Genomic DNA, 19,870 nt, shown 5'->3' on the forward strand with positions numbered 1-19,870 from the left:
TTTTAAAAAAACAATAATATTGTAATTATTAGTAAACTTTATTTAACATTAACATTCAAAATATTATTGCTATTTTAAATATTAAAGTAAATGCATATTTACAAATTTATTTCTAATAAATATATTTAAATTAATTTTAATAAATGTAAATTATAATTATAAATATTTAATTATCTATCCAATTATTTTAATAATATATATTTTATTAGCACTTTGGGCATTTTGACCATTACAATAAAATTTACAAAATTAGTCCATCATTTTTAAATCATATCAAACGCCATGTTTTTTTTCCCTACGTACTATTAATCAATATCTCTCATTTTTTAATCATTCTAATTATTAAGCATTTACTTATAACATCACACATACCAAACGGAGCCTATGAGTTGCATTTTGAGATGGCATAGTTCAGATTAATTTCATCTCAAATAATATATGAATAAAAAAGGTCAATTGTTTTTTTTTTAATCCATGAAGGCAACATTTAAAGCATGGGTTTAATTAAATTAATTAATTCTTAGAAAATATTAGTTATAATTAGATTTTTTTTAATATAATCACACACATGGATATATTAATTAAGAATAGGTCTCCAGGATATATACTCGTGAGACGGGTCAACTTGATTTATATCTATAGTGAAAAATAATATTTTTTTGATGGGTTGGGTCGAAGATCCGTTTCACAAAATTAACTCATGAGACGATCTCAAAATAGTTTTTATAATTAATTAATTATTGCTTTCTAATAATTATAAATTTTAGTTAACTTGTACATAAAATATATACAAATTAAATTCACGAGTCCACTTGCGAACAAGAGACGTTTACATGAATTAGATTCAACAAAAAATTTCAATTTATATTTACAAGAATTAAATTAACGAGTCCCGTACAAGCTAGCAATAAAGAGAGAACTTGACAAAAGTTTCCTGCACTCAATCAGAACTGATTATAAGAAATCAGATAAATAAACATAGGAGTGTGTTTATGGAAGTTTGAGGACCGAATCACACTACGTCTCCTCTTCCTCCGTTTATGAAAGATTCCACTAAAAGATTTTAATTATATAAGTATGTTGTACAAACTAACTTCATATAAAGTCACACTTTCAGTTTGAACTCCAAGCATACACAGTCAGCAGGGACAACGAGCCCTAATTTACCCTCCATCTATCAACTGGATGAAAAGCCTAATTACCTTCCACCAATCAACCCGACGACAATCCTGATGATCAAATCTATCTTCTTCTATAGTTATTTTTCATATTGTGTGTCGAACCGGTCTTGAAGGCTGCATAAACAAGTTGCAGCATGACAAGAACATTGATTCTTGATGGTCCGATATAGACATTGAAGTAGTGCTATGATGTTCTAAGGAACTTCTTGGTTGAGCAGATATGTCGGTAAGATGTGAGCATATATATATAAATGCATTTGTGCTTCAAAATATGAACATTCACGATGACTCGAGTGTTAAAATAGGTGCCCAATGAGCCAACTTATGACTTGTACTTATTGACTTTTATGTAAAAAAAATCTTTATTTTAATAACATTTTACAATTTTATCAATTTATAACATTTACTTTATTTGTATACTCATTCAAGCAGCATAGATAAAGTCCTTGAATATACAAAATATACCATGAGGTCTACTTCTCAATCTAAGATCATGAAACTCATTAGGAAGAGCGTCGGTTCATAAGGACAAACATCACTTGAGATTGATACTAGTATCTGTGATATAAAAGTCATGTTTCATTGGTAAGGGCACGAAGATTTCCATTCATACAAATGAGTGATCATTTGATGATGCAATGAAAAATCCTCTCTCGGAATTTCCAAGTGATATCACTTATCGAATGGAATAATTCACGTTTATGATTGTACACCATTAGTCATTTAACCCAAGACAACATGGAGGCCTGCGTACTAGCACTGCATTTTAACTCATTTACAGATTCCATTGAGGGTCAACATGTGACGAGGTTGGTTGTAGTTTTGAAATAAGTAGGGGCCAGTGCATTGTAGTCGCAGAATCATCGTATCCGTACGGGTGAAGATATCCAGTGTGATGTGATGAGTTAATAGTGCAAGGAATATCTTGCTAGAGTAAGTTATGTGATTTAGAGAAGGTGGTTATCTAGTAGCACATCTAATGTCACTATTATTACTCAAAAATATATCACATCGTTATCGAATTAATTTGCAACTCTTGATATACCAATGATTGCAGATTATATGGGGATATATGAGATGAAGTGACTGTTTTATATGCTAAACATAAATTAAGGTTCTTGCAGACACTATCAGTAATACTAAGGAGATCATGTGACGATGCTACTAGACTTTTTTACCATGATTCGACGGGTGTAATCAGACTTGAGTTCTAACATTCTTGATCAAGGGTTGATGAAAAGAATACGGCTAATTAGAGTAAGTTCAGATAAGAATAAATGTTATTCTAAATCACAGAGAAGTTGTGTATCACGGCTAGCTATATCCCTGAACTATTGAGAGTCACACAAGTATTTGATTTTGTGTTCTCGTCGAGGTAGTCAAATTCAATTAATTGAATTTGGTGACTTTAGTTTGATGGAGATCAAACAGATAACTTATAAAGGGGTTTATAAGTGAATTCCATTATTGGAAGCTGTGGAAGTTAGCTCGACTGCTAATTTTGTGATGAGATTGGAACTGCCTGTTTTTTGAAGAAGTTCACAAAATTAGCAGCTGCAAAAAATGGATCAAAGGAAATTTTTACCTTCGAATTTTTTATTTTTCATCATATGAACAATATTTGTACCCTCGGTATAACGGTATTGTTTGATCGTCGACCGAATTTATAATGATTTCACAATTATTTATTTAGTAAATTTTGAATCTACCAATTAAATATTAATTTTAGTAGTTGTGATTACCATATTGTTAAAGAAATTATTACCCAAAAGTTTTGGTGATCAATAAAATCAAAATAACACTTCACTATTTCAAGAAACATCTTCTTATCTTTTGTAACATATTTTAGCTTAACCTCCAGCTCTCAACCGGCTTAAGCCAAAAGAGTTCTAACCGCTCTATCAAAGGATATACTAGAGAAACTTGACCGCCTGACTTCCAGACCGTCGGTAATTCAAACGGCTCAGAATAAAAGAAGATGGAACTCTCAACCGATTGATTGAAAGACATCATTAAACAAGGTTATTTATTGCCTATTTAATGAAAGACATTCTCTGACCGGTTCAAAAAATTCAAGAGCTTGCACCGGTTTCATAACCAACGTGTTCCTACATCAGTCCCGAGAATGATCTGCATTTATATCACTATCCCAGAAAGGAAAGATCATTTTCTTTGAAAGGTCAGATGTTAAAAGCAGTCACCATAAAAGGAAACTCTGTAGCAAACTCTTCAGAACAGGACTCAAGGAAATGCAAGCAAAGAGAACATTTAATGTATATCTAAATAACATTAAATGCGGTTGCAGCTGATGGTGACACAGCCTTTTTCTATTACAAAGTTAACGTTACTCGATCTTTTTGACCGTTGAAACTATCGCCTATATTAACAGAGAAGGATGTTTGCAAGAGCAGCGTAATATACATTATCGAATCCACGAAAGTAAAATTATCATAAGCTTGCATACTTCGAAACTTTCAGAGCGCACTCAAAAGCTTACTTACTTCTTCGCTCATAAGCACACACTGAACAAACAGATATCTGATCATTTTAGGATGATCTTCGTGCTACCAAAATCAATTTACTTGTATCAGTAACCTTTCCGTTATTTAGGTTAAGTTGTAGTGTTTGGTGAACAGAGTGTTCTTAAAATCCTGAATTAAAAAGTGATCACTAAGAGTTCCAAAACAGACAGTGTGATAAGTCTTGATTGGAGTGGGCTGTTGCAAAGATTTTTATAAAGCCAAAGTCTTTTAGTGGAATCCTTTCTAAAGAGGAAGAAGGGGTGACGTAGGAGTTTTCAATCTCCGAAATCCATAAAAAAACCTTGTGTTTTTATTTCTTGCAAGAACTTACTTTTCTAGCTATATTTTGTTGATAAGTCTGCCAACGTTTTTTAAGCTATCATTGGAAATTTTGAATCGTTTTCCGCACTCAACAGTGGTTCACATTTCTAACAGTTTGAGAAGAATTTCAAATCGCCTCAAAACGGTTGAAAACAGAATTTTAAAAAGCAAATATTTTGAGAGAGTTTATTCACCCCCTTCTAAACTCTTTCTCGATCCCAACAAGTGGTATCAGAACAGGGTTTTCCCAAAAATTGATATCTAATAATTACTCATGTCATCTTTCAACAAAATTCATATGTTCTCTAAAGAAGATTATGATGATTGAAAAATTCGTATACAGGCACATCTAGCAGCCCAAGATGACGACATGTGGTATGTCATCACTGACGGGCCAATGAAAATTCTGAAAGTAAATACAACTGCAACAACAACTGAATGTGCTCCCAAGATGGTTGAAAAACATCGATCTGAATGGACAACTGAGGACCAAAAGAAAGCAAATCTTGATAATGTCGCAAAGGATATTCTTTACAAGACTCTAGACAAAAAAATGTTCGCCAAAATCAAGACGTGCACCACGGCTAAAGAAATATGGGAAAAACTCACACAACTATGTGAGGACAAAGATCAAACTAAAGAAAACAAGCTGACTGTGGCTATCCAGAAGTTTGATAATGCAAAAATGAAGCCGGGAGAAACTCTTACAGAATTCGAAGAACGGTTCAGTAGTATTATCATCAAACTTATTTTTTTAGGAAAAGAATATTCTAACCGAGAAATTGCTTTGAAGGTTATGCGAGCTCTTCCCAGATAATGGGATGTGAAAACCATAGCGATGCGAGAGTCCAAAGATCTGAACAAGTTGGAACTACATGATATCTTTGCAGATCTTAAATCATATGAGTTCGAGCTTGGAATACAAATTGAAGAAGAGCCATCTACCTCCCAACAAACAAAAGCCTTGGCAGCTACCACAGTGACTCTTCCAATTGAAGAGTCCACAAGTAAAAAAAGAGCTGAGCTACTAAGCAATGAAGCCATGTCCCTTTTCGTTAAAAAGTTTGGTAAATCCATGCATAAGAATCAATCACAGATGAATAAATCTTATCTCAAAAAGGACCATACTGATGATGGTCAAGCCTGCTTTAACTGTGGTAAGAATGGACATTTTATTGCAGAATGCAATAGGCCAAGAAAGGTGGAAAAGAAACCGGTTGACAGAAGACGGTCTAAAGACGACCAAAAATTCAACAAAAAGAAGAATCAACGAGTGAAAGGTAAATGGGCTGACTTAGAGTCAGAAAGATCCACTTTTGAAGAATCAGCTAGTGAAAGCGAAGATGAGACGACAAACTGTCTCGTGGCTAATGAAGACCCAGAATCGATAGAAGAAATGATATTTAACTTTGAATCTATTGAATTAACAAGAGAAGACCTGGTCACGGCACTACATGATATGGTAAATGAGTTCAAAGGACTATCACAGCAATTCAATGAAGCCAAAGCAGAAAAACAAGACTTGAAAAATAAGTTGACTCTCTCTAGCTGTTCGCATCAAAAGGAAGTTGACGATTTAAAACTAAAGTTAAGTCTGCTAGCGGCTGAGAATGATGACCTGCGCAGACTGTTCCACGCCACGTTAAAAAAAACAAACGGTTGATAAACACAGTCAACACATGGAACAATTCATATGCCTCTCTTAACAGGATGCATGAGATGCAGAAACCGGTCGGAGACAGAACCGGACTAGATTATAGCATCAATGAATGCAACACCTCAGGAGCACCAACTCAACCGTTATTAGAGAAAAACATTTTAAATTGAGAGTGCTAAATCCAACCGATCATGGCTAAGACGCATGCCAACTACAACTGTTCAAAACGGTTCAGTACTGGCCCGCAGAAATTCAGGTTCAACCGGATATCACTCAAGAATTAGACCTAACCATTACTACAACAACCGACATGTTCAAAAGAGGTACAGATTGAGTGACAATGACAGACGATCAAAACAACATGCTAAAAAAGAAAAGACATTGCATACACCACCTGATTATGCACATAACTGCACTCACCTTAGGACACACGATGGAAAATTCTTCAGGATAATTCAAGTGTGGATTCCTAAGAGACTGATAATCTCAGGACCCAAATAGTAAAGGGTACCAATTTCTTATTTAAATAATTTCAGGTATCGAAGAAAAAGAACTTGGAAGAATCCATCTGGTTCGTGGATAGTGGTTGTTCCAAACACATGACTGGAAGCAATAGTCTTTTATCAGAAATAGTCAACTACAGAGGTCCAACGATCATCTTCGGTGATAATTCTAAAGGTAGAGCTGTGGGTAAAGGTAAGATTATCCACGGTAAAATTATCATTAATGATGTACTTCTTGTAGAAAATCTGTGTTATAACCTGATAAGCATAAGCCAACTATGTGACAACGGTTACACCGTTGAGTTTCACAAACTCATATGCACTGTTAAAACTGCCGCGGGTAACACTGTTCTAGCTGGTCATAGAGAACAAAATAGATATAAAGTAAAATGGAATGATGATTGTCTTAATGCACCTACTTGCTTCCTTGCCCTAAATGGTAATCAAAATTAGCTTTGGCATAAACGAATTAATCATCTTAATTTCAAATCTATTGCTACTATTAGCAAACTTAAAATGGTATCTGGCTTGCCTAATATTGTCTTTGCCAAAGATAGAGTTTGTAATTCTTGTCAACTAGGTAAACATGTCCGCTCAACCTTCAAGAACAAAGGAACAAACTCATCAGCAAGATGCCTAGAACTTCTTCACATGGATTTGTTTGGACCGATACCGGTGATGAGATTAGGGGGAAAGAAATACACTCTTGTGGTAATTGATGACTTCTCCAGATTTACATGGGCAATTATCTTTAGCTCCAAAGATAAAACCGCGGCTCAACTAATCAAGCTTCTCAAAAGACTTCAAATTGAGAATAATGAAGCAGTATAAAAAATCAGGAATGACAGAGGAACTGAATTTTTGAACCAATTTTGTCATCCTATCTTGAAGATAATGTCATAAAACATGAACTGTCAGATGCAAGATCACCTCAACAGAATGGAGTAGCTGAAAGAATGAACCACACATTGAAGGAAGCAGCTAGAACCATGCTGGCAGAATCCAGTATCTCACAACGATTTTGGGCGGAGGCCATCAATATAGCCTGTTATACTCAAAACCGGTCTATGATCAATAAAAATCATGAAAAGACTCCATATGGAATCTGGATCGGCAAGAAACCAGAAGTTGGATATTTCCGTTTTCGGTTGTAAGTGTTTTATTCATAATAATGGCAATACACAACTAACTGCATTCGATGTAAAAGATGATAATAATGTCTTCCTGGGATACTCAGCAGTGAGCAAAGCATATCGAGTTTACAATAAAAAAAACTCTCACTGTTGAAGAATCTATACATATTGTATTTGATGAATCATCCATATGTCTGACAATAGTAGTAGCAGTATTCATGATTTGATTAATAAACTTGATGCTACTAATCTTGAAGCTAATAGTGATGACGATATAGATTTGAGAAAAACAGGTGAACATATCTTGGAGCAAGATCCAACCGCTCAAGAACAAACTCAATAGACAAATGATCCAGAAATTATTCAAATGGAGGAAGAGACACTAGCACAAGAAATGAAATTACTCAACCAACCAAGAGAAATCCATATGGACCATGTCTTCGGTGGAAAAAGGACCATCTACTCGAGCTGTTCATCGGTAACCCTATTGCCCCTCTTAGAACTAGACATCAAATGATAAATGAATTTATGCATGCAGCCTTTGTTTCTCAGATAGAACCTAAGAAAATCGATGATGCACTCCATGATACAAATTGGATAGAGGCTATGCAGGAAGAACTCAACCAGTTTGAGAGAAGCAAAGTCTGGCATCTAGTTCATCGTCTTGAAAGTGTACATGTTATTGGCACCAGATGGGTATTTAGAAACAAAATGAATGAAAACAGTTCGATAATAAGAAACAAGGCTAGATTAGTGGCCCAAGGCTATAGGTAGGAGGAAAGAATAGACTTTGACAAATCATTTTCTCCTTTAGCTAGGCTAGAAGCAATTAGAATATTCTTGGCCTTTACAGCATTTAAAGATTTTAAGGTATATCAAACGGATGTTAAATCTGAATTCTTAAATGGTTTGCTAAACGAGGAAGTATATGTAGAGCAACCACCTGGTTTTATCAATCACATTCACCCTGATTATGTTTATAAATTAGATAAAGCACTGTATGGACTGAAACAAACCCCAAGAGCATGGTACAGCACGTTAACTAAATTCTTGCTTGATCATTGCTTTTCAATTGGAATGGTTGATAAAACTTTGTTTAAATTCTCAAAAGATGGTAACTCTATTTTTGTACAAATACATGTGGACGACATTATATTCGGATCAACTAATCATAAACTATGTGAGAGATTCTCTAAGATAATGCAGGAACATTTTGAAATGAGCATGATGGGAGAACTAAACTTCTTTTTGGGGGTGCAAGTCAAGCAGTCAAAGAATGGTATCTTCATTAACCAAGACAAATATACAAAAGATATGCTGAATCCATGACTTCAAACCAAGTGTGGTTCTCAGTAGATCCACCTGAGAAAATTGTTCTTGTAAAGAGAAAATTGATTTACAGGAGAAAAATTGGGGTGGATCAGAAGGTAATGACATTCAAAAAAGATTGGTAGCAAAAGGATGTACTAAAAGGCAAGGTATTAATTATGAGGAAACATTTTTTCAAGTCACAATGTTCAAGTCTATTAGGATATTTCTAGCTATAGCAGCGTGGCATGACTATAAAATATGGAAGAGGGATGTGAAGACGTGGTTCCTTAATGGTGACATTAAGGAAGAGACTTACATGTCTCAACTTGAAGGATTCACATAACTAAGAAATGAGCATAAAGTATGTAAATTTAAGAGATCCATCTATGGACTCAAACAGACATCAATGAGCTGGAACCTCATATTTGACAATGCTATCAAAGAGTTTGATTTGTTTATAAACCCTGATGAATCATGTGTATACAAGAAGGTTAGTGAGAGTGCAGTGGTATTCCTATTACTTTATGTTGATGACATACTACTCATTGAGAATGATATAGGGATGTTGTAGTCAACTAAAGTATGGTTAGCTAGTAAATTCTATATGAAGAATTTGGATAAAACATCCTATGTATTAGGAATACAGATATATAAAGATATATCAAAGAAGATGCTAGGGATCAACCAATTCACTTATATCGATACTATATTGATGAGATTCTCTATGGAGGAGCCCAAGAGAGGATATTTCCCAATGTGTCGTGGTGTCATTATATCTAATTCTATGTGCCCCAAGATTGACAATGAGATAGATACCATGAGCCGCATCTCATATGCGTCTGCTATAGGCATTATAATGTATGATATGATATATACTTGACTTGATATTGCATTTGCACTGAATGTTGCATGAAGATATCAGTCGAATCCCGATCCATTGCATTGGAAAGTCATGAAGGATATTCTTAAGTACTTAAGAAAAACTAAGAATTTGTTCATCATTTACAGGAGCGGAGAAATAAAATCGAAAGGCTATATTGATTCTAGATTCCAATTAGACGTGGATGATTTGAAATAGAAATATGGATTTGTATTCAAGCTCAATGGTGATGTTGTCTATTGGAAGAATTCCAAGCAATGCATTACAGTGGACTCAACCACTGAGGCCGAATACATAGCTTCATTTTGTTCAAGAGTTTGGTGTTATTCCTCAGATAGTTGATCTAGTCATGTTCTACTGCGAGGTATCATCAGCGATCCAAACATATATGAGGACGTTCCACATAATCCAGGATATTGTGGGAAGAGTAGGCTTATTAGTAGAGAAAGTTACCTTTTCAAATAATGTTATTGATACACTGACGAAACTGCTGCCATGAACATTGTTTGTGAAGCATCGCAAAGCAATAAGATTGAATTCTATGGGTAGTTGATTATAGAGCAAGTAGGAGATTGTTAGAGTAGGTGCCTAGCGAGCCAACTTGTGGCTTGAGTTTTATTGACTCTTATGTAAAAAGAATCTTTATTTTAATAATATTTTATGATTTTATCCAATTATGGTATTTATTTTATATGTTTATCCATGCAAGCTGCATAGATAAAGTTCTTGAATATACAAAAGGCACCATGAGATCTTCCTCTCGAGATAAGATCATGACACTCATTAGAAAAAATACTGTATATTCCAAACAGGTTCTTAGTTGATTGATCCTCCTAAAATAAGGATAAAGGTTCCTTGAGTTTGAAACTAGCATATGTGATGTAAACATCATGTTTCATTAGTAAGGCCACATAGATATCTATTCATAAAGATGAGTGACCATTTGATGACGTATTGAACAACCCTAACTCAAACTTTCCAAGTAGTTATCACTTATCGAGTTAAATAGTCTGTGGTTATGATTGTACACAATTAGTCCTTTGTCCCAGGACAACATGGAGGCCATACTAGTACTGCACTTGAATCATTTACAGACTATATTGAAAGTCAATAGGTGGCGAGTTTGGTTGTATTTTTGAAATATGTAGGAGCCAACATACTGTAGTCGGGGATTCATTGTTTTCCCGGGTGAAGATATCCAATATGAAATGATGAGTTAATAGTACAAGGAATTTCTGGCCAGAGTAAGATATGTGTTTTAAGGGAAGGTGATTCTTTAGTTTCACATCCGATGTCACTATTACTACTCAAATATATATCACATCATCATTGAATTAATTTTCAACTCTTGATATATCAATGGGTCCAGATTCAATCGAGATATATGAGTTGAAAGGACCATACAGTACGATAACCATAACTTAAGGTTCTAGGAGACACTATCAGTGATACCTAGGAGATCATGGGATAATGCTACTAGACTGGGTGCAAACAGAATTGAGTTCTGACATTCTTGATCAAGGGGTCGATAAAAAAAGGAGGCTAATTAGGGTAGGTCTAGATAAGAATAAATGTTATTTTGAATCATAATGAAGTTGTGAACCCATGACTAACTATATCTCTGAACCGTTTATGGTCATATAAGTATCAGATTCTATGTTTTCGTCGAGAGAATCAAATTCAAGGAGTTCAACTTAGTGACTGTAGTTTGATAGAGATCAAACAGATAGCTTATAAAAGATTTTATAAGTTGATTCAATTATTAGAAGTTGTGGAAGTTAATTGGACCACTAATTTTGTGAGGAGAGTGAAACTGCCGGTTTTTGGCGACTGTCAGTTTTGGTGAAAGCCGCTGGATTTGTAAACATCCAGCAATCCATTTTCGACGCTAAATCATTTAGATCTCTAGTGCAATCTAAATGAAGAACCTAGTCTCCGATCGTGGACATGATTAGACAATCAAAATAGAGAGATCCGTTCGTAGGAATTTACAAGAATGATTATATCCGCTTAAAATCCGGAATAGTTGAAGCCGACATTATATACACAAATGTAAATCAGATCAAAATATCCTATGAATAGTTTATTTTCTACGATGCCCAATGAATGTTTTTTAATATCAAAAATAAAATTTTTAAACTTTCGTTACTCATTGGGTATGGGAAAATGCTACTCCAACATCGAAAACGTTAGCGCATTTTGAAAATGCTTATAAGTCCAACGGTCATATTTAAGCTTCTCGAGACTCCAAACCATAGTCTTTTTTAACGGTTGTTGCCCTTTATCCTGGACTGTTTTTCGTCTTTTACTTACAACGATTATTTCTACTTTATGAAGTTCATCGGTTATGGCTGATTTGAACATATCGCCCGTAACGGATGACTTTTCCAAGACACATCCTTGATTTCTCCGTCCTTAGTTGAAGTCAAAACATAATGTCTATATATTATAATTCGCTAGGCTTAAAAATTGATTTTTTATAATGATTTCAAAACCTGATAAAAATCTATGTAATATAATATTATTTGACATTTCACTTCCAGTCTTACGTTCATCACTCCGCCCCTGCCTAGTGTAATATAAATGTAGTTAGATTTGGGCAAGGCTTTAACGAGTACCTCACTAGAAAAATTTCCTCACTTTTTAATTTATGCCGAACCCCTTATTTGACCCAATTGAAAGCACATTTTTAAGTTCTATGATATTTTTTTGCAGAGTTGAAAGAAGAGGTAGAATTTGGTAAGGCGAGACTGAAACATGCAAGGGGCTAGACAACGTAGAGTGGGCTGAATATTATAATTGTAATTACGCTACACACAGGCTTCAACCAACTTCAATAAAGACTTTGAAATTATGAGTATATCACTTAACAGTCTCAAATTGATAATTACTTTTGTATTTGGTGCAGTATAATTGAGGTATTTGTTGTCGGTTGTTGATTAATCTATTTAAAGGAGCTTTATCGCGGATGACTTATAACCGACACATGAATCAAAAATTTAGGACGAGATCTCAGGCTCGATATCTAATTATAACAAACTTTGTCCCAACTCAAAATTAATAATAATAGGGTTTTATTATTTATAAATTTGTTCATACCTTCAGCCTTCATGCAATGGATTGACTTTTGTACACATTGGACTTTAATTATTTGATTTATGGAGATGTTTAGAAAAAATAAAATAGATTTGAGATCAATTAGTTAATTATATAAATTTCATTTTTTTAATCCAAAAGTAGAGAAAAATGTGATTTTACTTTGATATAATTTGGCCATACCGACGAAGGCATGTGGCTTAATAGATATTAATGTAGATATGAAGGGACAACATCTTGCATCAAGATATGAAATAAAAAACCACACTTCTTAATAAGTATTGAAACGTCTACTACTTAAAATACAATTAGATTTTTTTTTTAAAACTCATTTTTAAAATACTCATCTTTAAGCTTGCATACGATAAAAGCTGAAAATTTCATATTTTAAAAATAAAAGTATACAACTATCAATAAAAACAATGCAGTTAAAAATATGACGAACGTCAAACCCTAGACTGTCGAGCAAAATAACTCGAAAGCGAAGAATGCAAAAATATTAACAACAATCATCATATAAAACGAAAGCGTATAAAAATATCCAATTCACTTCTATCTCATAAACATGATGTGCGGGTCCTCGGGTTCGCATGTGCACATCCAAACTCTGCCTACTCAGTCTTCTGCACCTCCAATCTCCTGATCAATATGCTCACCTGCATCATTCACGTCTAGTGAGTCTAGTGACTCAACACACCTGTAACATTGTAGCAAGTATATATACATAGCAGGCAACAGTGAAAAATACCGTAATAAAAATATATTTCATGATATTTAAAGCGTAAAGGTAAACATAATAAAGCATATGTGTCAAAGCATCTCTCAACATATTATCACATACGTGTTCATCTCTTTTAATTGAATTTCGTTAATTAGTTGTGATTTTTATATCAACTCTATCGTATCAGCTCTATTCGATGGATCCATCCACGTATAATCGTGGTGCCCGGCGGCGGGGACATCAGCGACAGTATTACTCATTCACTGAGCCTTGGCCTTACAGCTCATCGTATACCAACTCATTTCCTTCAAAACGTGTCATCGTTTTCATCACTTATAAAAATCAAGAATATAAGCAATTTTCCTTAAAATTAAGCATGAAACATATTTTTCATAATTTCATAAAAAGTCATATTCATGATAACATAAACATTTAAAACATGTCAAATCGTGTTTAGGGCGCCACCAGGACTAAACACTCGACTCGGGTGCAAAATGACTGTTTTGCCCTTGGAAACCCTAATTGACAATTTTAACCATGGACCTCTAAGTTTCGACCCGAAGCCTACCAAATTCCTCAAAACACATCAATACATATTAATAAACATTTTTAACACGTAAACGCGAGCCCGTTTCAAAACTTAAACGATTCGTTTTAAAACTTGGATGGGGTCTCGATTTAAACCCGAATCAACCCGAAACTTAACCAAACATTTTCCCAACTTAAACCGTGATTTGAACCTACACTACCAGCCTCTAAAACACTCATTCCAGACCCCTTATGACCTACGAACCACGGCCAAAGGTTGCTGGAAATTTTCAGCGTGTTACGAACTTCAACCCTAGTACACTAAACTTGCAAACCTTTGACCCTAGGCCCTACCAGCCTTGGACCAACCCTTCCTAGCCCACCTTAGGACCCTCCTAGACCGACCTAACACAAGCTCACAGCCCCATGAATGTTGCAAGATGCAAACGATCGCTAGCCACCAACAATGCACCAACCGAGAACAACCCTAGCACCATTCACTCAATCGGCCTCTTCCCTAACTCCAGCCATGTTCGGGCCATCCTAGGCCATGGCTCAGGCCCACCAAGGTCTGGTCCATGGCTAGGTACGACCTTGCACAGCGGGTGCACCACAACCTCTCGATCTAGTCGCCTAGCCGCTAGGTTTTTCCACCCAAACCGATCGGCCCTCACCTAAACCAACCAAGCTTCAACTCCAGCACTCAACCCTCTTCTTTCTCAACATTATCAGCTCCCTAGCAACCCAAGACTACAGCCCCCTTTGCACAAGAATCACAAAAACCTGAGTATGAAACAAGAGAATGCATATTTAGTGTCAAACCTTTTTAAAAACGATGCCACAAGTTAAATCGAATATATATATATATATATATATATGTCAGCATAAATAGCATGAATTAAGAGAAAAAGAATGATACAAGGCGTGCCTTAACATTTTTGAGCTAAAAAACGCGAAGGTATGTCCGTAGGACTTGCATCGGAGAGGCGGAGAAGAATTTTCTTGAAAGCTATGGAGGATTTCGTGAGTTGCTGCTGTTTTTGCTTCAAAATGGCTGCTGATGGAGGGAAGGGACAGCTGCTAGGTTTAGTTTAGGTTTAGGGTTTGCTTAATGGTGTAATTAAATCAAAATATAATGCACTAATGGGCTCTTAATTAAAATTAAAAGGGCTAAAAGGGTTTTGACCTCATTAAGAATTAAAACAAACCCATCAAGCCCAATATCACTCCTGAAAAATATTTTGTTTATATACGTTTTATAAAATATTGTCCGAACCCTCAAAAAGTCCCCCGTCTCGCCAACTTTTGCTTACCTATTAAAAATATGACCCGACGAGTAAAATTACCCACCAAGGCCCAAATTTTGAAATCTTCCCTGAATTACACCTCATTTTAAATAGTTAAAATTACCTATTTATTAAAAATATTTTTCCTGATTAACCCTGGTCTCTGTTACTCGTTCGAGCGCGAAATGCAGCTTAAAACCCTAATGCATGAAACTTTAATTATCCACTAATTAAACACATATTTATGCAATAAACATGCATTTAATGCATTAAAATAATTTATTAAAATACATAAGAAATTTGATAACTTGCATGCATGTGGTTCACGTGGACCTTTAAATTTTCGGGACATTTTACAAGTTTAGAAAAGTAAAAAATATTCTTAATAAACGAACCACAGTTACAGCTTCAACACATCTAATAGGTAGACATCACCTCAACTTTGCTCATATAGATGCCCAAAGTGAGTACTCAAGATATGAAATATATGTATATTGTATATGTATATGTATATGTATATGTGTATGATGGGTTATGCCCGAAGTCAATTGTTTAGGCTAACTAATATTTAATTACTTGATAAAGACCATTGAATAATAACCCATAAACCAAATAAATTTCTAATAGGATAGTGAAAGTGTTTACATGGGGTTTTTTTATAAATAATTTAAAAATAAAATTTTATTTCAAAAATAATTCAAAAAAAAATTTGCATGAATATTGTAATCCGTGCTTCGTAAGCACGGACGCTCCAGGTTCGTGCTTACAAAGCACGGATGCTCGTGCCACCTCATCATATCCGTTCTTACGAAGCACGGATAACTCCATAATTTTGTTTTTGGGTCAATAATTTTACAAGATTCCTTACATATTCGATATGGTGGATATGCAAGTACGTTGTCGTTTGCAAATTTTTCAGAAATAATTCAATCTCTTGCATCTCTTTCACGTGATTTCTGAAATATGTCAGATGAATCAATAAAAATTTTACAATTCGTAGGCGCGTATTATAATCTATTTATATATTGTGAACTTCGATCATATTTCAATGAGTTGTAAAATTTCTCCTGCATTCATAAATTTTCCAATATTTTGAGAGATATTGCATTCTGCTTAAATTTTCTCTCAAATTTCCTAGGCAAAATGACTAATATCGATGTACTATTATATTTTGGTGTCATGTAGTTATTGATAATGGATCGGTGGAATATGGTATTTCATTTGTTAGACCGATACGAGTATTACAATCTATTAATTTGTTGGAGTTGGTTGAAGTTGTGCATAAAATATTAGGAATCGATCCAATGAATTTTACTCTGAAGTTGTCAACGAAATATCCATTCATGGAGAGATCATCTTGGCATGAAATTCAATTTAATCTCGGTGATGATAATGCTTTAGAGTTTATAATGCGATGTGACAATATGCATTTATACGTTGAAGCAAATTCAATTGAGCATCATGTTGGATTTGATGATCATGAATCCTACATTACACATACAACCGATTCAGGGTTCAATAACCAACCCGATACTTCTACATATGATGGTTTCCAAGATCTAGAATCTTATGTTCCACAGATTACTGAAGGACTCAGTAATATAAATTTTGATAATGTAAGTGGGTCTTGGGATCAATATATCACTGTCTCGTCGGAACAAAATGATGCTCCATATTGGCCGAATAAAACATTAGATACGAGTGCTTGTTGTCCAGATCTGGCCACTAATAATGATATTTATAGGAGTGATACTGAACCCGATATGTCATATAGCGAGTCTGAAGAAGAAGAAGAAGTGAATGATGATGAAGAAGTGAATACATTTTCAGTTCCTGATGAGGGGACATCATCTCGGCACCACCTCGTGAGACGTTACAAAGACAAACCGTACCATTTATTTCTAACACTTCTGAGATGCCATCATTTTTCAATAAATATTGTGGGGAAGAGCCTCCTGATTCTGTCGGTGTACCTTCTGGAATGCAAACAAGCTATTATAATCCGGGGAGAGGTGAATTATGCGTTAGTATGTTATTTAAAGATAAGAAAGATCTTATTGCATCTGTGAAGGATTATTCCGTTAGAGTTGTCAGGCGTGAGTATAGTGTCGTGGATAGCACACGCAGTTTGTGGAAATTACATTGCAGAAATCATTCTTCTACGATCATATGTCGGTGGGGACTATGCGCATCTTTGAAGGCCAAAACTGGTTATTGGAAAATAATAAAATATGGTGGGCCTCACACATGTATATCTACCTCTGTTGGTATAGACCATCAAAACTTGAACAGTGATATGATGGCACATACGCTATTGGGAGTTGTTCGTTGTGATCCTTCGTACGAGATTAAGTATATCATTGAAAATGTGAAAGATAAATATAGATATCAAATCTCGTATACGAAGGCATAGGGAAGTTTGAAACGTGCTATGGAAATTGCTTATGGTACATGGGAGAGCTCCGTTCAATTACTTCCAAAATATATGTGTGCTTTGTCCAAATATAATCCAGGAACAACTGTGGAGTGGAAGCATCTCAGATCCAACACTGAAATGATTAAGACAATGAACTATGTTTTCTGGGAATTCAGGCCGTGTATTGATGGGTTTCGGTATTGTCGAAAAATAATTAGTGTCGATGGTACACACTTGTAGGCCAAATACAAGCACAAAATGCTGATCATTTTCACTCTGGATGCGAACAATCAGGTTTTACCGCTAGCATTTGCTATTGTGGATGAAGAAACATCTGATTATTGGAAATGGTTCTTGGAAAATCTAGGACGACATGTCGTTTGTGGTGAAAATGGTGTGTGCCTAATTTCTGATAGGCATAAGGGAATTGTGCGAGCAACTGAATATCTACCCTATTTTCAACCTCATTATGGTGTGCATCGTTTTTGTTTGAGACATGTGTGTTCAACTTTTAATGCTAAATTTAAAGACGTGCATTTGAAAGATTTATGTTGGGAGGCAGGCAAACAAAATCAAATTTGCAAGTTTGAAGCAACAATGGAGGCAATCAAGCAAAAAAACATTTTGGCGCACAGATATTTGGCCGGAATTGCGAAAGAAAAATGGAGTTTGGCTCATGACGGTGGTTGGCGTCGTGGGGTGATGACAACCAATATGTTGCAGTGTTTAAATAGTGTGTTGAAGGGTGCTCTTAACTTCCTTTATCTACGATAGTACACTTGACATTTCTGAGGTGCGTACAATATTTCATTGAACGTTTGACAAGAGGTGGTCGTATGGTCCAGGAAAATCAGCTGTTGTCAGATTATGCATGTCGGAAGTATGAGAAATGGGCGAGAAAATCTAGCGAACATCGTGTTGCCAAATATGATGTACGTGAGCAAACTTCTTCGGTTGCTACTATAGGAAGACCAAGTCGTGGCCAACATATGTAGGTTGTCAAGTTATCAACGAGTGATTATTCGTGTGGTAAATGGACGATTTTTGGCATCCCATATTTGCACCGCTAAGTGGCACTCGTTAGATCCCATGACACTTGTGCAGCCATGGTATAATATATTTGAGTACTTAGCAACGTACGAGGGTAGATTTCAACATATTGCTGATGAACGATACTGGGATCCTCCAACGTTCGAGTTGCATCACAACCCGATTAGACGAGAAAGAAGAAGAGATAGGAGAGACAGAACAACTCGATTGAGAAATAAAATGGACAGACGATAGTTAGAGAGAGACAACAACGATCAAGGTGTACCTAAATCACCGTAAGCAACCAGAAAAAATGAATATCAAGTACAACGATGTAATAAAATTTGCTCTTTTGAGAGGCAACAAAATTTTTTGTTCTCAATATTTATAAGTTTTGTGCAGATGAAGTATTTTGTTAAAGTGTTATGACGCCTTATAGCTAAAAGAAAAAAATTGACAAAATTTCGGCTGACTCAGCGCCATGAAGTGGGCGCCGCAACGCGAGCTTTGCGCAAGACTAGTGCCGCAGCGCTATAATTTAGGCGCCACGATGCCAGCTTTGCGCAAGACTAGCACCGCGAAGCTATATTTTAAGCACCGCGGCGCCAGCCTTGAGCCTAATAAGTGCTACGAAGCTAGTCTATTGAAAAACAAGCGTCATGGCGCTACTTACTCAGCGCCGCATTGCTAATACCAGTATAAAAAAAACACTCACACACTCATTTATCCCTACACAACAAACCAGCGCCCCCTCATTCTCCAACACCAAAAATCGTCCCACTTCCACAAGTCGACCCCAAGACAAAGTGCAATAAATTTTAGGTCATATCAACAATCATTCTTGGTGTTTTGAATATTCAATACCATGTTAAATTTTGAATGAATAAAGTTATTTAGTTTGTGCATACAACATGTTCGATATATAGCCTGAGTGAGGTTGTCGTTCAGAGTTGTTAGATTGGATAATTGTGTGTTATAGGGGAACTACTGTTTGATTTATTTTGTTTATATTGTGGGTGCAATTTTATTGGAATTGTCCATTCTCGTAAATGGTGTTAGTGAGACCAATTTTAGTAACCCCGTTGAATTTTTTTTAGATATAATCTTCAATGAGTTGAAACAAGTACCCAACCTAATAAATAAAGGGGCGCGTTAGCTAGGCCGTTTTCTCGCAGGAGTGCTAACGTGCGCCCTTTATACAGAGCCGCGCTCCTTTAATATGATAAGAAGAAGGTGGGCCATCCTCTTTTCCGCACCAATCCTTATTTCCTACTACATATTTTTCG

General features: G+C 35.5%; 1 protein-coding gene across 1 annotated transcript; it reads left to right on the forward strand.

The window, feature by feature from the left end:
• The first annotated feature begins 4,394 nt into the window (after positions 1-4,394).
• On the forward strand, positions 4,395-4,841 carry LOC142520349 (uncharacterized). The gene has a single exon (XM_075623347.1). It carries the CDS (start codon positions 4,395-4,397, stop codon positions 4,839-4,841), a length of 447 nt encoding a protein of 148 aa, XP_075479462.1.
• Positions 4,842-19,870: the final 15,029 nt, after the last annotated feature.

This window comes from Primulina tabacum, chromosome 12 (genome assembly GCF_025594145.1).
Source record: "Primulina tabacum isolate GXHZ01 chromosome 12, ASM2559414v2, whole genome shotgun sequence".
Classification (NCBI taxonomy): Eukaryota; Viridiplantae; Streptophyta; class Magnoliopsida; order Lamiales; family Gesneriaceae; genus Primulina; species Primulina tabacum.

Bases quoted from the DNA above. Each gene is read 5' to 3' on its own strand.
- LOC142520349 (XM_075623347.1), top strand. From the start codon at position 4,395: ATGTGGTATGTCATCACTGACGGGCCAATGAAAATTCTGAAAGTAAAT.